Genomic DNA, 20,739 nt, shown 5'->3' with positions numbered 1-20,739 from the left:
CCGGTAGGCTGTCATTGTAAATAAGAATTTGTTCTTAACTGACTTGCTTGGTTAAATTAAAAAAGCATCAGTCTGATCCTTTTAGCGAAAATATATCTTTACCCGAAACATCTTTCTATATTTTCTGCTTCTTCCATAGGTTGTTATCGGCCCAGCAGGATCAGCAATGTGAGGAGACTCTCCATCTGTCAGCTGACCACTCCAACAGAGACAACAGGAAGAGCTGTTGCAAGTAGGACAGGAACATAGAGCTAGACAGAGGGTTTATCTTTGTATCTGTGCCATAATGGCTGTTGTGACATCATGGGCAGCGCCATTGTGGACTTTCTCCATTTTTAAAGTGGTACATTTTCTTCTTATTTTGTGTTTATAAAAAGCATTTTATCTACACCGAACAAAAATATAAACTCAACATGTAAAGTGTTGGTCTCATGTTTCATGAGCTGAAATAAAAGATCACAGAAATGTTCCATACGCACAAAAAGCTTATTTCTCTCAAATGTTTTGGACAGATTTGTTTGGGGCGGCAGGGTAGCCTAGTGGTTAGAGCGTTGGACTAGTAACCGAAAGGGTGCAAGTTCGAATCCCCGAGCTGACAAGGTACAAATCTGTCGTTCTGCCCCCGAACAGGCAGTTAACCCACTGTTCCTAGGCCGTCATTGAAAATAAGAATTTGTTCTTAACTGACTTGCCTAGTAAAATAAAAAAATTAAAACATCCCTGTTAGTGAGCATTTCTCCTTTGCAAAGATAATCCATCCACCTGACAGGTGTGGTATATCAAGAACCTGATTAAACAGCATGATCATTACACAGGTGCACCTCGTGCTGGGGACAATAAAAGGCCACTCTAAAATGTGCAGTTTTGTCACACAACACTACAGATGTCTCAAGTTTAGGGAGCGTGCAATTGGCATGCTGACTGCAGGAAAGTCCACCAGAGCTGTTGCCAGAGAATTAAATGTTCATTTATCTACCATAAGCTGCCTCCATCGTCGTTTTAGAGAATTTGGCAGTACGTCCATCCGGCCTCACAACCACAAACTACTTGTAACCACGCCAACCCAGGACCTCCACATCCGGCTTCTTCTCCTGCTGGATTGTCTGAGACCAGCCACCCGGACAGCTGATGAACATGAATCAGACGATGATTCAGTAAAATCGTTGAAATTGTTGTATGTTGCGTTTTTTAATGTTTTTGTCCAGTGTAATATTGGCGATTTAGCGCCACCTGATGGAGTTTTGAACCATTTATTTTATATTGGGGGGGAAAATGCATTAATTTATTTTGGCCAATAGATGGCAGTAATGTAACATAAAGCTATTTAAAAAAAAAATATATATATATATATATATATATATGTATGTGTAACCAACTTTGAAGAAGGCAATGCTCTGATCATTGACTGATGGCTCCCAACCCATAGAAATCCCCACCCCAGTTGACTACTTTAAAATGGCGGAAGCCCTCAATGACAATGTCCATGCTAAAATGGGTTCTAATCCATCCAGAGTCCTCTTTCTACTTCTATAGACAGGAAACCGGAAACAGTAGGGACTCATCCATGGTCCAAAGCTGTTCTACCAACATGTGTAAGAGAGTGAACCGTGACAACATGTGCGAGTGAGATTAGGGTACGATACCATTAACCTAAGCACTTTAAAATACCCTTCTTCACTGTGTATTTTACAAGTGTATGTGGGCCTATAAAACACTGTTAGACATATACAGTAAATACAAACAGTTCTGATGAAGTTTACTGTAATTATATTTTATAGACTGATACATTTTCTATGTAAATATGTTTACTGTAATGTATTGTATAAACTGCTACATTGTCGATGTAAATATTGTTGTTGTGATACTAATAAAGTTATTGATAAGTAACTATACGTCCTCTGCATCAAATATCTTCCCTTCAGCCTCTGTGTCCTTCATTATTATAGTGTTTGGCAACTATTGACCAATAAGTCAAGTACACAGAACAGCCTGCTAGTAACAGTCTACTGGTGGTAACAGTCTACTGCTGGTAACAGCCTGGTGGTAACAGTCTGGTGGTAACAGCCTGCTAGTAACAGTCTACTGGTGGTAACAGCCTGGTGGTAACAGTCTACTGGTGGTAACAGCCTGGCGGTAACAGTCTGGTGGTAAAAGTCTGGTGGTAACAGCCTGGTGGTGGTAACAGCCTGGTGGTGGTAACAGCCTGGTGGTGGTAACAGCCTGGTGGTAACAGTCTGGTGGTAACAGTCTGGTGGTAACAGTCTGGTGGTAACAGTCTACTGGTGGTAACATTCTACTGGTGGAAATAGCCTGGTGGTAACAGTCTAGTGGTGGTAACAGTCTAGTGGTGGTAACAGTCTAGTGGTGGTAAAAGTCTAGTGGTGGTAACAGTCTAGTGGTGGTAACAGTCTACTGGTGGTAACAGCCTGGTGGTAACAGTCTGGTGGTGGTAACAGCCTGCTAGTAACAGTCTACTGGCGGTAACAGTCTACTGGCGGTAACAGTCTACTGGTGGTAACAGCCTGGTGGTAACAGTCCACTGGTGGTAACAGTCTACTGGTGGTAACAGTCTACTGGTGGTAACAGTCTACTGGTGGTAACAGTCTGGTGGTAACAGTCTGGTGGTAACAGTCTACTGGTGGTAACAGCCTGCTGGTGTTAACAGTCTGGTGGTAACAGTCTGGTGGTGGTAACAGCCTGGTGGTGTTAACAGTCTGGTGGTAACAGCCTGCTAGTAACAGTCTACTGGTAACAGTCTGGTGGTAACAGTCTGGCGGTAACAGTTGACTGGTGGTAACAGTCTGGTGGTAACAGCCTGGTGGTGGTAACAGCCTGGTGGTGGTAACAGTCTGGTGGTGCTAACAGCCTGGTGGTAACAGCCTGGTGGTAACAGCCTGCTAGTAACAGTCTACTGGTGGTAACAGCGTGGTGGTAACAGTCTACTGGTGTTAACAGCCTGGTGGTAACAGTCTACTGGTGGTAACAGCCTGGTGGTCATAACAGTCCATTGGTGGTAACAGCCTGGTGGTAACAGTCTACTGGTGGTAACGGTCTGGTGGTAACAGTCTGGTGGTAACAGCCTGGTGGTGGTAACAGTCTGGTGGTAACAGCCTGGTGGTAACAGTCTACTGGTGGTAACAGTCTGGTGGTAACAGTCTGGTGGTAACAGTCTGGTGGTAACAGTCTACTGGTGGTAACAGTCTACTGGTGGTAACAGCCTGGTAACAGCCTACTCGTGGTAACAGCCTGGTGGTAACAGTCTGGTGGTGGTAACAGTCTGGTAACAGCCTACTGGTGGTAACAGCCTGGTGGTAACAGCCTGGTGGTAACAGTCTGGTGGTAACAGCCTGGTGGAAACAGTCTACTGGTGGTAACAGTCTGGTGGTAACAGTCTGGTGGTAACAGCCTGGTGGTGGTTACAGTCTGGTGGTGGTAACAGTCTGGTGGTAACAGTCTGGTGGTAACAGCCTGGTGGTAACAGTCTGGTGGTAACAGTCTGGTGGTAACAGTCTGGTGGTGGTAACAGCCTGGTGGTTTTAACAGCCTGGTGGTGGTAACAGCCTGGTGGTGGTAACAGTCTACTGGTGGTAACAGCCTGGTGGTAACAGCCTGGTGGTGGTAACAGTCTGGTGGTGGTAACAGCCTGGTGGTGGTAACAGCCTGGTGGTGGTAACAGCCTGGTGGTGGTAACAGCCTGGTGGTGGTAACAGCCTGGTGGTAACAGCCTGGTGGTGGTAACAGCCTGGTGGTAACAGTCTGGTGGTGGTACCAGTCTGGTGGTTGTAACAGTCTGGTGGTAACAGTCTGGTGGTAACAGTCTGGTGGTAACAGTCTGGTGGTAACAGTCTGGTGGTAACAGTCTGGTGGTAACAGTCTGGTGGTAAAAGTCTGGTGGTAAAAGTCTGGTGGTAAAAGTCTGGTGGTAAAAGTCTACTGGTGGTAAAAGTCTAGTGGTGGTAACAGTCTACTGGTGGTAACAGTCTACTGGTGGTAACAGCCTGGTGGTAACAGCCTGGTGGTAACAGCCTGGTGGTAACAGCCTGGTAACAGTCTAGTGGTGGTAACAGTCTAGTGGTGGTAACAGCCTGCTAGTAACAGTCTACTGGCGGTAACAGTCTACTGGTGGTAACAGCCTACTGGTGGTAACAGCCTGGTGGTAACAGTCCACTGGTGGTAACAGTCTACTGGTGGTAACAGTCTACTGGTGGTAACAGTCTGGTGGTAATAGTCTACTGGTGGTAACAATCTGGTGGTAACAGTCTACTGGTGGTAATAGTCTACTGGTGGTAACAATCTGGTGGTAACAGTCTACTGGTGGTAACAGTCTGGTGGTAACAGTCTGGTGGTGTTAACAGCATGGTGGTTGTAACAGTCTGGTTGTAACAGTCTGGTGGTAACAGCCTGCTAGTAACAGTCTACTGGTAACAGTCTGGTGGTAACAGTCTGGTGGTGGTAACAGCATGGTGGTGTTAACAGTCTGGTGGTAACAGTCTGGTGGTGGTAACAGCATGGTGGTGTTAACAGTCTGGTTGTAACAGTCTGGTGGTAACAGCCTGCTAGTAACAGTCTACTGGTAACAGTCTGGTGGTAACAGTCTGGCGGTAACAGTTGACTGGTGGTAACAGTCTGGTGGTAACAGTCTGGTGGTAACAGCCTGGTGGTGGTAACAGTCTGGTGGTGGTTACAGCCTGGTGGTGGAAACAGCCTGGTGGTGGTAACAGCCTGGTGGTGGTAACAGCCTGATGGCGGTAACAGTCTGGTGGTAACAGTCTGGTGGTAACAGCCTGGTGGTAACAGTCTGGTGGTAACAGCCTGGTGGTGGTAACAGTCTGGTGGTGGTAACAGTCTGGTGGTGGTAACAGTCTAGTGGTAACAGTCCACTGGTGGTAACAGTCTGGTGGTAACAGTCTGGTGGTAACAGCCTGGTGGTGGTAACAGTCTAGTGGTAACAGTCTAGTGGTAACAGTCTAGTGGTAACAGTCTGGTGGTAACAGTCTGGCGGTGGTAACAGTCTGGTGGTAACAGTCTGGCGGTGGTAACAGTCTGGTGGTGGTAACAGTCTGGTGGTAACAGCCTGGTGGTGGTAACAGTCTAGTGGTAACAGTCTGGTGGTAACAGTCTGGTGGTAACAGTCTGGTGGTAACAGTCTGGCGGTGGTAACAGTCTGGTGGTGGTAACAGTCTGGTGGTAACAGTCTGGTGGTAACAGCCTGGTGGTGGTAACAGTCTAGTGGTAACAGTCTGGTGGTAACAGTCTGGTGGTAACAGTCTGGTGGTAACAGTCTGGCGGTGGTAACAGTCTGGCGGTGGTAACAGTCTGGTGGTGGTAACAGTCTGGTGGTAACAGTCTGGTGGTGGTAACAGCCTGCTCTTTTCTTAGCCAGTGATCTGTCTGTTCCTCTTCAACTCTCAGCCGTCGCCTTGTCTTACCTCTCTGCCGTCGCGTCGTCTTACCTCTCTGCCGTCGCCTTGTCTTACCTCTCTGCTGTCGCCTTGTCTTACCTCTCTGCTGTCTCCTTGTCTTACCTCTCTGCTGTCGCCTCGTCTTACCTCTCTGCTGTCTCCTTGTCTTACCTCTCTGCTGTCTCCTTGTCTTACCTCTCTGCTGTCTCCTTGTCTCACCTCTCTGCTGTCTCCTTGTCTTACCTCTCTGCTGTCTCCTTGTCTTACCTCTCTGCTGTCTCCTTGTCTTACCTCTCTGCTGTCTCCTTGTCTTACCTCTCTGCTGTCTCCTTGTCTTACCTCTCTGCTGTCGGCCTTGTCTTACCTCTCTGCTGTCGGCCTTGTCTTACCTCTCTGCCGTCGCCTTGTCTTACCTCTCTGCTGTCTACTTGTCTTACCTCTCTGCTGTCTCCTTGTCTTACCTCTCTGCTGTCTCCTTGTCTTACCTCTCTGCTGTCTCCTTGTCTTACCTCTCTGCTGTCGGCTTGTCTCACCTCTCTGCTGTCTCCTTGTCTCACCTCTCTGCTGTCTCCTTGTCTTACCTCTCTGCTGTCTCCTTGTCTTACCTCTCTGCTGTCTCCTTGTCTCACCTCTCTGCTAAAAGGGGCACGGCAGAGCAGGAGCTTATATCAGAGTGTCAGTTGCGAGCTCAGCCTGTTGCTCATAACCTTCACGGAGAGCATGCAGACAGACGTTACAGTACCACCGCCGTGACAGTGGAGTAGAGAGCGGAACATTTCACAGTCTCTGGTAAGACTGTTTACCTCCGGAGGGGTGAGGAGGATTCGCAGTTTGAGTTCAGGTAGGAGTCTTCACTTTTTACTTCCGAACCACCAAGGACACGGACATAGTCAGAATGTGACGTGGTGTGTTGCTGCTAGAGACAGACAGGCATTTACACATTTACTATATGTACAGTTCAGATACAGTATAGTACAGTACAGTTCAGGTACAGTTCAGATACAGTATAGTACAGTTCAGATACAGTACAGTACAGTTCAGATACAGTATAGTACAGTTCAGATACAGTATAGTTCAGATACAGTATAGTACAGTATAGTACAGTTCAGATACAGTATAGTTCAGATACAGTATAGTACAGTATGTACAGTTCAGATACAGTATAGTACAGTACAGTTCAGATACAGTATAGTACAGTTCAGATACAGTAGAGTACAGTATGTACAGTTCAGATACAGTATAGTACAGTTCAGATACAGTATAGTACAGTTCAGATACAGTATAGTTCAGATACAGTATAGTACAGTATGTACAGTTCAGATACAGTATAGTACAGTACCGTTCAGATGCAGTATGTACAGTTCAGATACAGTAGAGTACAGTACAGTTCAGATACAGTATAGTACAGTTCAGATACAGTATGTACAGTTCAGATACAGTATAGTGCAGTTCAGATACAGTATAGTACAGTTCAGATACAGTATAGTACAGTATGTACAGTTCAGATACAGTATAGTACAGTTCAGATACAGTATAGTACAGTTCAGATACAGTATAGTACAGTATGTACAGTTCAGATACAGTATGTACAGTTCAGATACAGTAGAGTACAGTTCAGATACAGTATGTACAGTTCAGATACAGTCCAGTTCAGTACAGTATTCAGTTCAGATACAGTATAGTACAGTTACAGATACAGATATAGTACAGTTCAGATACAGTATAGTACAGTACAGTTCAGATACAGTACAGTACAGTTCAGATACAGTATAGTACAGTATGTACAGTTCAGATACAGTATAGTACAGTTCAGATACAGTATAGTACAGTACAGTTCAGATACAGTATAGTATAGTACAGTTCAGATACAGTATAGTACAGTTCAGATACAGTATAGTACAGTATGTACAGTTCAGATACAGTATGTACAGTTCAGATACAGTAGAGTACAGTTCAGATACAGTATGTACAGTTCAGATACAGTACAGTACAGTTCAGATACAGTATAGTACAGTTCAGATACAGTATAGTACAGTTCAGATACAGTATAGTACAGTACAGTTCAGATACAGTACAGTACAGTTCAGATACAGTATAGTACAGTATGTACAGTTCAGATACAGTATAGTACAGTTCAGATACAGTATAGTACAGTACAGTTCAGATACAGTATAGTATAGTACAGTTCAGATACAGTATAGTACAGTTCAGATACAGTATAGTACAGTTCAGATACAGTATAGTACAGTATGTACAGTTCAGATACAGTAGAGTACAGTTCAGATACAGTATGTACAGTTCAGATACAGTATAGTACAGTTCAGATACAGTATAGTATAGTACAGTTCAGATACAGTATAGTACAGTACAGTTCAGATACAGTATAGTACAGTATGTACAGTTCAGATACAGTATAGTACAGTACAGTTCAGATACAGTATGTCCAGTCCAGATACAGTATGTCCAGTTCAGATACAGTATGTACAGTTCAGATACAGTATAGTACAGTTCAGATACAGTATAGTACATTATGTACAGTTCAGATACAGTATAGTACAGTTCAGATACAGGATGTCCAGTTCAGATACAGTATGTCCAGTTCAGATACAGTATTGTACAGTTCAGATACAGTATGTACAGTTCAGATACAGTATGTACAGTTCAGATACAGTATAGTACAGTATGTACAGTTCAGATACAGTATAGTATAGTTCAGATACAGTATAGTACAGTACAGTTCAGATACAGTATAGTACAGTTCAGATACAGTAGAGTACAGCACAGTTCAGATACAGTATAGTACAGTATGTACAGTTCAGATACAGTATAGTACAGTTCAGATACAGTATAGTACAGTTCAGATACAGTATAGTACAGTTCAGATACAGTATGTACAGTTCAGATACAGTATGTACAGTTCAGATACAGTATAGTACAGTTCAGATACAGTATAGTACAGTTCAGATACAGTATAGTACAGTATGTACAGTTCAGATACAGTATGTACAGTTCAGATACAGTATAGTACAGTACAGTTCAGATACAGTATAGTACAGTTCAGATACAGTATAGTACAGTTCAGATACAGTAGAGTACAGCACAGTTCAGATACAGTATAGTTCAGTATGTACAGTTCCGATACAGTATAGTACAGTTCAGATACAGTATGTACAGTTCAGATACAGTAGAGTACAGTTCAGATACAGTATGTACAGTACAGTTCAGATACAGTACAGTACAGTTCAGATACAGTATAGTACAGTATGTACAGTTCAGATACAGTATAGTACAGTTCAGATACAGTACAGTACAGTTCAGATACAGTATAGTATAGTACAGTTCAGATACAGTATAGTACAGTTCAGATACAGTATAGTACAGTTCAGATACAGTATAGTACAGTTCAGATACAGTATAGTACAGTATGTACAGTTCAGATACAGTAGAGTACAGTTCAGATACAGTATGTACAGTTCAGATACAGTATAGTACAGTTCAGATACAGTATAGTACAGTTCAGATACAGTATAGTACAGTTCAGATACAGTATAGTACAGTATGTACAGTTCAGATACAGTATAGTACAGTACAGTTCAGATACAGTATGTCCAGTTCAGATACAGTATGTCCAGTTCAGATACAGTATGTACAGTTCAGATACAGTATAGTACAGTTCAGATACAGTATAGTACAGTATGTAGTTCAGATACAGTATAGTACAGTTCAGATACAGTATAGTACAGTTCAGATACAGTATAGTACAGTTCAGATACAGTATAGGACAGTATGTACCGTTCAGATACAGTATAGTACAGTTCAGATACAGTATAGTACAGTTCAGATACAGTATAGTACAGTACAGTTCAGATACAGTATAGTAGAGTATGTACAGTTCAGATACAGTATAGTACAGTTCAGATACAGTATAGTACAGTTCAGATACAGTATAGTACAGTACAGTTCAGATACAGTATGTCCAGTTCAGATACAGTATGTACAGTTCAGATACAGTATGTACAGTTCAGATACAGTATGTACAGTTCAGATACAGTATAGTACAGTTCAGATACAGTATAGTACAGTTCAGATACAGTATAGTACAGTTCAGATACAGTATAGTACAGTACAGTTCAGATACAGTATGTCCAGTTCAGATACAGTATGTCCAGTTCAGATACAGTATTGTACAGTTCAGATACAGTATGTACAGTTCAGATACAGTATGTACAGTTCAGATACAGTATAGTACAGTTCAGATACAGTATAGTACAGTTCAGATACAGTACAGTACAGTTCAGATACAGTATAGTACAGTTCAGATACAGTATAGTACAGTTCAGATACAGTATAGTACAGTTCAGATACAGTATAGTACAGTTCAGATACAGTATGTACAGTTCAGATACAGTATGTACAGTTCAGATACAGTATGTACAGTTCAGATACAGTATAGTACAGTTCAGATACAGTATCAGTACAGTACAGTACAGTTCAGATACAGTATAGTACAGTATAGTACAGTTCAGATACAGTATAGTACAGTTCAGATACAGTATAGTACAGTTCAGATACAGTATAGTACAGTATGTACAGTTCAGATACAGTATAGTACAGTGCAGATACAGTATAGTACAGTTCACATACAGTATAGTACAGTTCAGATACAGTACAGTACAGTTCAGATACAGTATAGTACAGTACAGTTCAGATACAGTATAGTACAGTACAGTTCAGATACAGTATAGTACAGTATGTACAGTTCAGATACAGTATAGTACAGTATGTACAGTTCAGATACAGTATAGTACAGTTCAGATACAGTATAGTACAGTTCAGATACAGTATAGTACAGTTCAGATACAGTATGTACAGTTCAGATACAGTATGTACAGTTCAGATACAGTATAGTACAGTTCAGATACAGTATAGTACAGTTCAGATACAGTATAGTACAGTACAGTTCAGATACAGTATAGTACAGTTCAGATACAGTATAGTACAGTTCAGATACAGTTCAGATACAGTATAGTACAGTTATGTACAGTTCAGATACAGTACATAGTACAGTATGTACAGTTCAGATACAGTAGAGTACAGTTCAGATACAGTATGTACAGTTCAGATACAGTATAGTACAGTTCAGATACAGTATAGTACAGTTCAGATACAGTATAGTACAGTTCAGATACAGTATGTACAGTTCAGATACAGTATGTACAGTTCAGATACAGTATAGTACAGTTCAGATACAGTATGTACAGTTCAGATACAGTATAGTATAGTACAGTTCAGATACAGTATAGTATAGTACAGTTCAGATACAGTATAGTACAGTTCAGATACAGTATACAGTACAGTTCAGATACAGTATGTACAGTTCAGATACAGTATGTACAGTTCAGATACAGTATATGTACAGTTCAGATACAGTATAGTACAGTTCAGATACAGTATGTACAGTTCAGATACAGTCAGATAGTACAGTACAGTTCAGATACAGTATAGTACAGTATGTACAGTTCAGATACAGATACAGTAGTACAGTTCAGATACAGTATAGTACAGTTCAGATACAGTATAGTACAGTTCAGATACAGTATAGTACAGTACAGTTCAGATACAGTATAGTACAGTTCAGATACAGTATAGTACAGTTCAGATACAGTATAGTACAGTTCAGATACAGTATAGTACAGTATGTACAGTTCAGATACAGTATAGTACAGTTCAGATACAGTATAGTACAGTTCAGATACAGTATAGTACAGTTCAGATACAGTATAGTTCAGATACAGTATAGTACAGTATGTACAGTTCAGATACAGTATAGTACAGTACAGTTCAGATACAGTATAGTACAGTTCAGATACAGTATGTCCAGTTCAGATACAGTATGTACAGTTCAGATACAGTATAGTACAGTTCAGATACAGTATGTACAGTACAGTTCAGATACAGTATAGTACAGTTCAGATACAGTATAGTACAGTTCAGATACAGTATAGTACAGTTCAGATACAGTATACAGTACAGTTCAGATACAGTATAGGACAGTATGTACAGTTCAGATACAGTATAGTACAGTTCAGATACAGTATAGTACAGTTCAGATACAGTATAGTAGAGTATGTACAGTTCAGATACAGTATAGTACAGTTCAGATACAGTATAGTACAGTTCAGATACAGTATAGTACAGATACAGTATGTCCAGTTCAGATACAGTATGTCCAGTTCAGATACAGTATTGTACAGTTCAGATACAGTATGTACAGTTCAGATACAGTATGTACAGTTCAGATACAGTATAGTACAGTTCAGATACAGTATAGTACAGTACAGTTCAGATACAGTATAGTACAGTTCAGATACAGTAGAGTACAGCACAGTTCAGATACAGTATAGTACAGTATGTACAGTTCCAGATACACTACAGTATAGTACAGTACAGTTCAGATACAGTATAGTACAGTTCAGATACAGTATAGTACAGTTCAGATACAGTATAGTACAGTTCAGATACAGTATAGTACAGTTCAGATACAGTATAGTACAGTTCAGTTCAGATACAGTCAGATACAGTACAGTTCAGATACAGATACAGTATAGTATGTACAGTTCAGATACAGTATAGTACAGTTCAGATACAGTATAGTACAGTTCAGATACAGTATAGTACAGTATGTACAGTTCAGATACAGTATGTACAGTTCAGATACAGTAGAGTACAGTTCAGATACAGTATGTACAGTTCAGATACAGTACAGTACAGTTCAGATACAGTATAGTACAGTACAGTTCAGATACAGTATAGTACAGTACAGTTCAGATACAGTATAGTACAGTATGTACAGTTCAGATACAGTATAGTACAGTTCAGATACAGTATAGTACAGTTCAGATACAGTATAGTACAGTTCAGATACAGTATAGTACAGTTCAGATACAGTATGTACAGTTCAGATACAGTATGTACAGTTCAGATACAGTATAGTACAGTTCAGATACAGTATGTACAGTTCAGATACAGTATAGTACAGTACAGTTCAGATACAGTATAGTACAGTTCAGATACAGTAGAGTACAGCACAGTTCAGATACAGTATAGTTCAGTATGTACAGTTCCGATACAGTATAGTACAGTTCAGATACAGTATAGTACAGTTCAGATACAGTACAGGTCAGATACAGTATAGTACAGTACCGTTCAGATGCAGTATGTACAGTTCAGATACAGTATAGTACAGTTCAGATACAGTATAGTACAGTTCAGATACAGTATGTACAGTTCAGATACAGTATGTACAGTTCAGATACAGTATAGTACAGTTCAGATACAGTATAGTACAGTACAGTTCAGATACAGTATAGTACAGTATGTACAGTTCAGATACAGTATAGTACAGTTCAGATACAGTATAGTACAGTATGTACAGTATAGTACAGTTCAGATACAGTATAGTACAGTATGTACAGTTCAGATACAGTATAGTACAGTACAGTTCAGATACAGTATAGTACAGTTCAGATACAGTACAGTATAGTACAGTTCAGATACAGTATAGTACAGTATGTACAGTTCAGATACAGTATAGTACAGTTCAGATACAGTATAGTGCAGTTCAGATACAGTATGTACAGTTCAGATACAGTATAGTACAGTACGTACAGTTCAGATACAGTATGTACAGTTCAGATACAGTATAGTACAGTACAGTTCAGATACAGTATAGTACAGTTCAGATACAGTATAGTACAGTTCAGATACAGTATAGTACAGTACAGTTCAGATACAGTATGTACAGTTCAGATACAGTATCTACAGTTCAGATACAGTATAGTACAGTTCAGATACAGTATGTACAGTTCAGATACAGTATCTACAGTTCCGATACTGTATAGTACAGGTCAGATACAGTATAGTACAGTTCAGATACAGTATAGTACAGTTCAGATACAGTATAGTACAGTTCAGATACAGTATGTACAGTTCAGATACAGTATAGTACAGTTCAGATACAGTATAGTACAGTTCAGATACAGTATAGTACAGTTCAGATACAGTATGTACAGTTCAGATACAGTATAGTACAGTTCAGATACAGTATAGTACAGTTCAGATACAGTATAGTACAGTTCAGATACAGTATAGTACAGTTCAGATACAGTATGTACAGTTCAGATACAGTAGAGTACAGTTCAGATACAGTATGTACAGTTCAGATACAGTACAGTACAGTTCAGATACAGTATAGTACAGTTCAGATACAGTATAGTACAGTTCAGATACAGTATAGTACAGTTCAGATACAGTATAGTACAGTACAGTTCAGATACAGTATAGTACAGTACAGTTCAGATACAGTATAGTACAGTATGTACAGTTCAGATACAGTATAGTACAGTTCAGATACAGTATGTACAGTTCAGATACAGTATAGTACAGTACAGTTCAGATACAGTATAGTACAGTTCAGATACAGTATAGTACAGTTCAGATACAGTATAGTACAGTACAGTTCAGATACAGTATGTCCAGTTCAGATACAGTATGTCCAGTTCAGATACAGTATTGTACAGTTCAGATACAGTATGTACAGTTCAGTATGTACAGTTCAGATACAGTATGTACAGTTCAGATACAGTATAGTACAGTTCAGATACAGTATAGTACAGTACAGTTCAGATACAGTATAGTACAGTTCAGATACAGTAGAGTACAGCACAGTTCAGATACAGTATAGTACAGTATGTACAGTTCCGATACAGTATAGTACAGGTCAGATACAGTATAGTACAGTTCAGATACAGTATAGTACAGTTCAGATACAGTACAGTTCAGATACAGTATAGTACAGTATGTACCGTTCAGATGCAGTATGTACAGTTCAGATACAGTATCAGATACAGTTCAGATACAGTATAGTACAGTATGTACAGTTCAGATACAGTATAGTACAGTTCAGATACAGTATAGTACAGTTCAGATAGTACAGTTCAGATACAGTATAGTACAGTACCGTTCAGATGCAGTATGTACAGTTCAGATACAGTATAGTACAGTTCAGATACAGTATAGTACAGTTCAGATACAGTATGTACAGTTCAGATACAGTATGTACAGTTCAGATACAGTATAGTACAGTTCAGATACAGTATAGTACAGTACAGTTCAGATACAGTATAGTACAGTATGTACAGTTCAGATACAGTATAGTACAGTTCAGATACAGTATAGTACAGTTCAGATACAGTATAGTATAGTACAGTTCAGATACAGTACAGTAGTTCAGATACAGTATAGTACAGTTCAGATACAGTATAGTACAGTATGTACAGTTCAGATACAGTATAGTACAGTACAGTTCAGATACAGTATAGTACAGTTCAGATACAGTATATTACAGTACAGTTCAGATACAGTATAGTACAGTATGTACAGTTCAGATACAGTATAGTACAGTTCAGATACAGTATAGTGCAGTTCAGATACAGTATAGTACAGTTCGTACAGTTCAGATACAGTATGTACAGTTCAGATACAGTATACAGTACAGTTCAGATACAGTATAGTACAGTTCAGATACAGTATAGTACAGTACAGTTCAGATACAGTATGTACAGTTCAGATACAGTATCTACAGTTCAGATACAGTATAGTACAGTTCAGATACAGTATGTACAGTTCAGATACAGTATCTACAGTTCCGATACTGTATAGTACAGGTCAGATACAGTATAGTACAGTTCAGATACAGTATAGTACAGTTCAGATACAGTATAGTACAGTTCAGATACAGTATGTACAGTTCAGATACAGTATAGTACAGTTCAGATACAGTATAGTACAGTTCAGATACAGTATAGTACAGTCAGATACAGTATAGTACATACAGTATGTACAGTTCAGATACAGTATAGTACAGTTCAGATACAGTATAGTACAGTTCAGATACAGTATAGTACAGTATGTACAGTTCAGATACAGTATGTACAGTTCAGATACAGTATAGTACAGTTCAGATACAGTATAGTACAGTTCAGATACAGTATAGTACAGTTCAGATACAGTATAGTACAGTACAGTTCAGATACAGTATAGTACAGTTCAGATACAGTATAGTACAGTTCAGATACAGTATAGTACAGTTCAGATACAGTATAGTACAGTACAGTTCAGATACAGTATAGTACAGTATGTACAGTTCAGATACAGTATAGTACAGTATGTACAGTTCAGATACAGTATAGTACAGTTCAGATACAGTATAGTACAGTTCAGATACAGTATAGTACAGTTCAGATACAGTATAGTACAGTTCAGATACAGTATGTACAGTTCAGATACAGTATGTACAGTTCAGATACAGTATGTACAGTTCAGATACAGTATAGTACAGTTCAGATACAGTATGTACAGTTCAGATACAGTATAGTACAGTATGTACAGTTCAGATACAGTATAGTACAGTTCAGATACAGTATAGTACAGTACAGTTCAGATACAGTATAGTACAGTTCAGATACAGTAGAGTACAGCACAGTTCAGATACAGTATAGTTCAGTATGTACAGTTCCGATACAGTATAGTACAGTTCAGATACAGTATACAGTTCAGATACAGTATAGTACAGTTCAGATACAGATACAGTAGATACAGTACAGTTCAGATACAGTATAGTACAGTACAGTTCAGATACAGTATAGTACAGTTCAGATACAGTATAGTACAGTTCAGATACAGTATAGTACAGTCAGATCAGATACAGTATGTACAGTTCAGATACAGTATAGTACAGTTCAGATACAGTACAGTACAGTTCAGATACAGTATAGTACAGTATGTACAGTTCAGATACAGTATAGTACAGTTCAGATACAGTACAGTTCAGATACAGTACAGTTCAGATACAGTATAGTACAGTTCAGATACAGTATAGTACAGTATGTACAGTTCAGATACAGTATAGTACAGTTCAGATACAGTATAGTACAGTTCAGATACAGTATAGTACAGTTCAGATACAGTATAGTACAGTATGTACAGTTCAGATACAGTAGTACAGTACAGTTCAGATAGTACAGTTCAGATACAGTATAGTACAGTTCAGATACAGTATGTACAGTTCAGATACAGTATAGTACAGTTCAGATACAGTATAGTACAGTTCAGATACAGTATAGTACAGTTCAGATACAGTATAGTACAGTTCAGATACAGTATAGTACAGTTCAGATACAGTATAGTACAGTTCAGATACAGTATAGTACAGTTCAGATACAGTATAGTACACAGTTCAGATACAGTATAGTACAGTATAGTACAGTTCAGATACAGTATAGTATAGTACAGTTCAGATACAGTATAGTACAGTTCAGATACAGTATAGTACAGTTCAGATACAGTATAGTACAGTACAGATACAGTATAGTACAGATACAGTATAGTACAGTTCAGATACAGTATAGTACAGTATGTACAGTTCAGATACAGTATGTACAGTACAGTTCAGATACAGTATAGTACAGTACAGTTCAGATACAGTATAGTACAGTTCAGATACAGTATAGTACAGTTCAGATACAGTATGTACAGTTCAGATACAGTATTGTACAGTTCAGATACCGTATAGTACAGTGCAGTTCAGATAGAGTATGTACAGTTCAGATACAGTATAGTACAGTTCAGATACAGTATAGTACAGTACAGTTCAGATACAGTATAGTACAGTTCAGATACAGTATAGTACAGTATGTACAGTTCAGATACAGTATAGTACAGTTCAGATACAGTATAGTACAGTATGTACAGTTCAGATACAGTATAGTACAGTTCAGATACAGTATAGTACAGTACAGTTCAGATACAGTATAGTACAGTTCAGATACAGTATTGTACAGTTCAGATACCGTATAGTACAGTGCAGTTCAGATAGAGTATGTACAGTTCAGATACAGTATGTACAGTTCAGATACAGTATAGTACAGTACAGTTCAGATACAGTATAGTACAGTTCAGATACAGTATAGTACAGTATGTACAGTTCAGATACAGTATGTACAGTTCAGATACAGTATAGTACAGTTCAGATACAGTATAGTACAGTTCAGATACAGTATAGTACAGTATGTACAGTTCAGATACAGTATAGTACAGTGCAGATACAGTATAGTACAGTTCAGATACAGTATAGTACAGTATGTACAGTTCAGATACAGTATGTACAGTTCAGATACAGTAGAGTACAGTTCAGATACAGTATGTACAGTTCAGATACAGTACAGTACAGTTCAGATACAGTATAGTACAGTACAGTTCAGATACAGTATAGTACAGTACAGTTCAGATACAGTATAGTACAGTATGTACAGTTCAGATACAGTATAGTACAGTTCAGATACAGTATAGTACAGTTCAGATACAGTATAGTACAGTTCAGATACAGTATAGTACAGTTCAGATACAGTATGTACAGTTCAGATACAGTATGTACAGTTCAGATACAGTATAGTACAGTTCAGATACAGTATGTACAGTTCAGATACAGTATAGTACAGTACAGTTCAGATACAGTATAGTACAGTTCAGATACAGTAGTACAGCACAGTTCAGATACAGTATGTACAGTTCGATACAGTATGTACAGTTCAGATACAGATACAGTATACAGTATAGTACAGTTCAGATACAGTATAGTACAGTTCAGATACAGTACAGTTCAGTCAGTATACAGTATCAGATACAGTACCGTTCAGTACAGTTCAGATACAGTATGTACAGTTCAGATACAGTATAGTACAGTTCAGATACAGTATAGTACAGTTCAGATACAGTATGTACAGTTCAGATACAGTATGTACAGTTCAGATACAGTATAGTACAGTTCAGATACAGTATAGTACAGTACAGTTCAGATACAGTATAGTACAGTATGTACAGTTCAGATACAGTATAGTACAGTTCAGATACAGTATAGTACAGTATGTACAGTATAGTACAGTTCAGATACAGTATAGTACAGTATGTACAGTTCAGATACAGTATAGTACAGTACAGTTCAGATACAGTATAGTACAGTTCAGATACAGTATATTACAGTACAGTTCAGATACAGTATAGTACAGTATGTACAGTTCAGATACAGTATAGTACACAGATACATAGTACAGTTCAGATACAGTATAGTGCAGTTCAGATACAGTATGTACAGTTCAGATACAGTATAGTACAGTACGTACAGTTCAGATACAGTATGTACAGTTCAGATACAGTATAGTACAGTACAGTTCAGATACAGTATAGTACAGTTCAGATACCCTATAGTACAGTACAGTTCAGATACAGTATGTACAGTTCAGATACAGTATCTACAGTTCAGATACAGTATAGTACAGTTCAGATACAGTATGTACAGTTCAGATACAGTATCTACAGTTCCGATACTGTATAGTACAGGTCAGATACAGTATAGTACAGTTCAGATACAGTATAGTACAGTTCAGATACAGTATGTACAGTTCAGATACAGTATGTACAGTTCAGATACAGTATAGTACAGTTCAGATACAGTATAGTACAGTTCAGATACAGTATAGTACAGTATGTACAGTTCAGATACAGTATAGTACAGTTCAGATACAGTATAGTGCAGTTCAGATACAGTATGTACAGTTCAGATACAGTATAGTACAGTATGTACAGTTCAGATACAGTATGTACAGTTCAGATACAGTATAGTACAGTACAGTTCAGATACAGTATAGTACAGTTCAGATACCCTATAGTACAGTACAGTTCAGATACAGTATGTACAGTTCAGATACAGTATCTACAGTTCAGATACAGTATAGTACAGTTCAGATACAGTATAGTATAGTACAGTTCAGATACAGTATAGTACAGTTCAGATACAGTATGTACAGTTCAGATACAGTATAGTACAGTACAGATACAGTATAGTACAGTATGTACAGTATAGTACAGTTCAGATACAGTATAGTACAGTATGTACAGTTCAGATACAGTATGTACAGTTCAGATACAGTATAGTACAGTACAGTTCAGATACAGTATGTACAGTTCAGATACAGTATAGTACAGTACAGTTCAGATACAGTATAGTACAGTTCAGATACAGTATGTACAGTTCAGATACAGTATAGTACAGTTCAGATACAGTATAGTACAGTATGTACGGTATAGTACAGTTCAGATACAGTATAGTACAGTATGTACAGTTCAGATACAGTATGTACAGTTCAGATACAGTATAGTACAGTACAGTTCAGATACAGTATAGTACAGTTCAGATACAGTATAGTACAGTACAGTTCAGATAGAGTATGTACAGTTCAGATACAGTATGTACAGTTCAGATACAGTATAGTACAGTACAGTTCAGATACAGTATAGTACAGTATGTACAGTTCAGATACAGTATAGTACAGTTCAGATACAGTATAGTACAGTACAGTTCAGATACAGTATAGTACAGTTCAGATACAGTATAGTACAGTATGTACAGTTCAGATACAGTATAGTACAGTTCAGATACAGTATAGTACAGTACAGTTCAGATAGAGTATGTACAGTTCAGATACAGTATAGTACAGTATAGTACAGTTCAGATACAGTATGTACAGTTCAGATACAGTATAGTACAGTTCAGATACAGTATGTACAGTTCAGTTCAGATAGAGTATGTACAGTTCAGATACAGTATAGTACAGTATAGTACAGTTCAGATACAGTATGTACAGTTCAGATACAGTATAGTACAGTTCAGATACAGTATAGTACAGTTCAGAGATCAAACAGTGTTTCTGCTTCTACTCAGAGGGAGATGACAGAGGCACGGCACGTTTTCCCGTGACAGGAGGGTGGTTTACAGTTACATGATATGACTAGGTGAAGTGTGACAGGATGTTGTTTAGACTGACGTTTACAGTCTAAGTTAAACTACAGACCGCGTTGAGAAGATGATAGGTCGGTACGTGTCGTGTTGGATTTTTGTTTTTGTGTCCCGTCTCCTCTGACATTATGACTACGTTATTTTGATCATTTGAACAGACGTAAACACATCGACTGACGACTCGTTGATGCTACGTGATGTCTCAATGCCCCGGTATTGCTACATCTAAGCTGACACAACCTATCTGACATAGTGAACCATTGGAAGGATCAAGAGCCGTAATAATAAACAAGCAATAAAACAATAAACAAAACCTCACAACTAGTTCAAGACAGATCAGTCGGCTGTATTTTCTTGTGTGCAGTTTGTACTGCATCAGTACCTGGATCTAGTTGTTCCTGTCTGCATCAGTACCTGGATCTAGTT

The 20,739-nt window shown here is 38.7% G+C and overlaps 2 protein-coding genes across 4 annotated transcripts in view; both read left to right on the top strand.

Moving 5' to 3' along the window:
* The window catches only part of cracr2b (calcium release activated channel regulator 2B), a 41,888-nt gene extending 40,001 nt beyond the window's left edge, over window positions 1–1,887 (top strand). The window contains exon 20 of the mRNA XM_065002893.1: window positions 140–1,887. Coding sequence (XP_064858965.1) covers window positions 140–236 — 97 coding nt within the window. The 3' untranslated portion in view covers window positions 237–1,887. The remainder of the gene's footprint in view (window positions 1–139) is intronic.
* Window positions 1,888–6,079: 4,192 nt separating this feature from the next.
* The window catches only part of LOC115127870 (CD151 antigen-like), a 57,255-nt gene continuing 42,595 nt past the window's right edge, over window positions 6,080–20,739 (top strand). For all 3 annotated transcript variants that reach the window (XM_065002890.1, XM_065002889.1, XM_065002888.1), the window contains exon 1: window positions 6,080–6,243. The gene's annotated coding sequence lies outside the window, so the exon portion shown is untranslated. The remainder of the gene's footprint in view (window positions 6,244–20,739) is intronic.

Source organism: Oncorhynchus nerka, linkage group LG17, assembly GCF_034236695.1.
Source record: "Oncorhynchus nerka isolate Pitt River linkage group LG17, Oner_Uvic_2.0, whole genome shotgun sequence".
In the NCBI taxonomy this organism is placed as follows: Eukaryota; Metazoa; Chordata; class Actinopteri; order Salmoniformes; family Salmonidae; genus Oncorhynchus; species Oncorhynchus nerka.
This window is presented reverse-complemented; position numbering and strand designations above follow the sequence as displayed.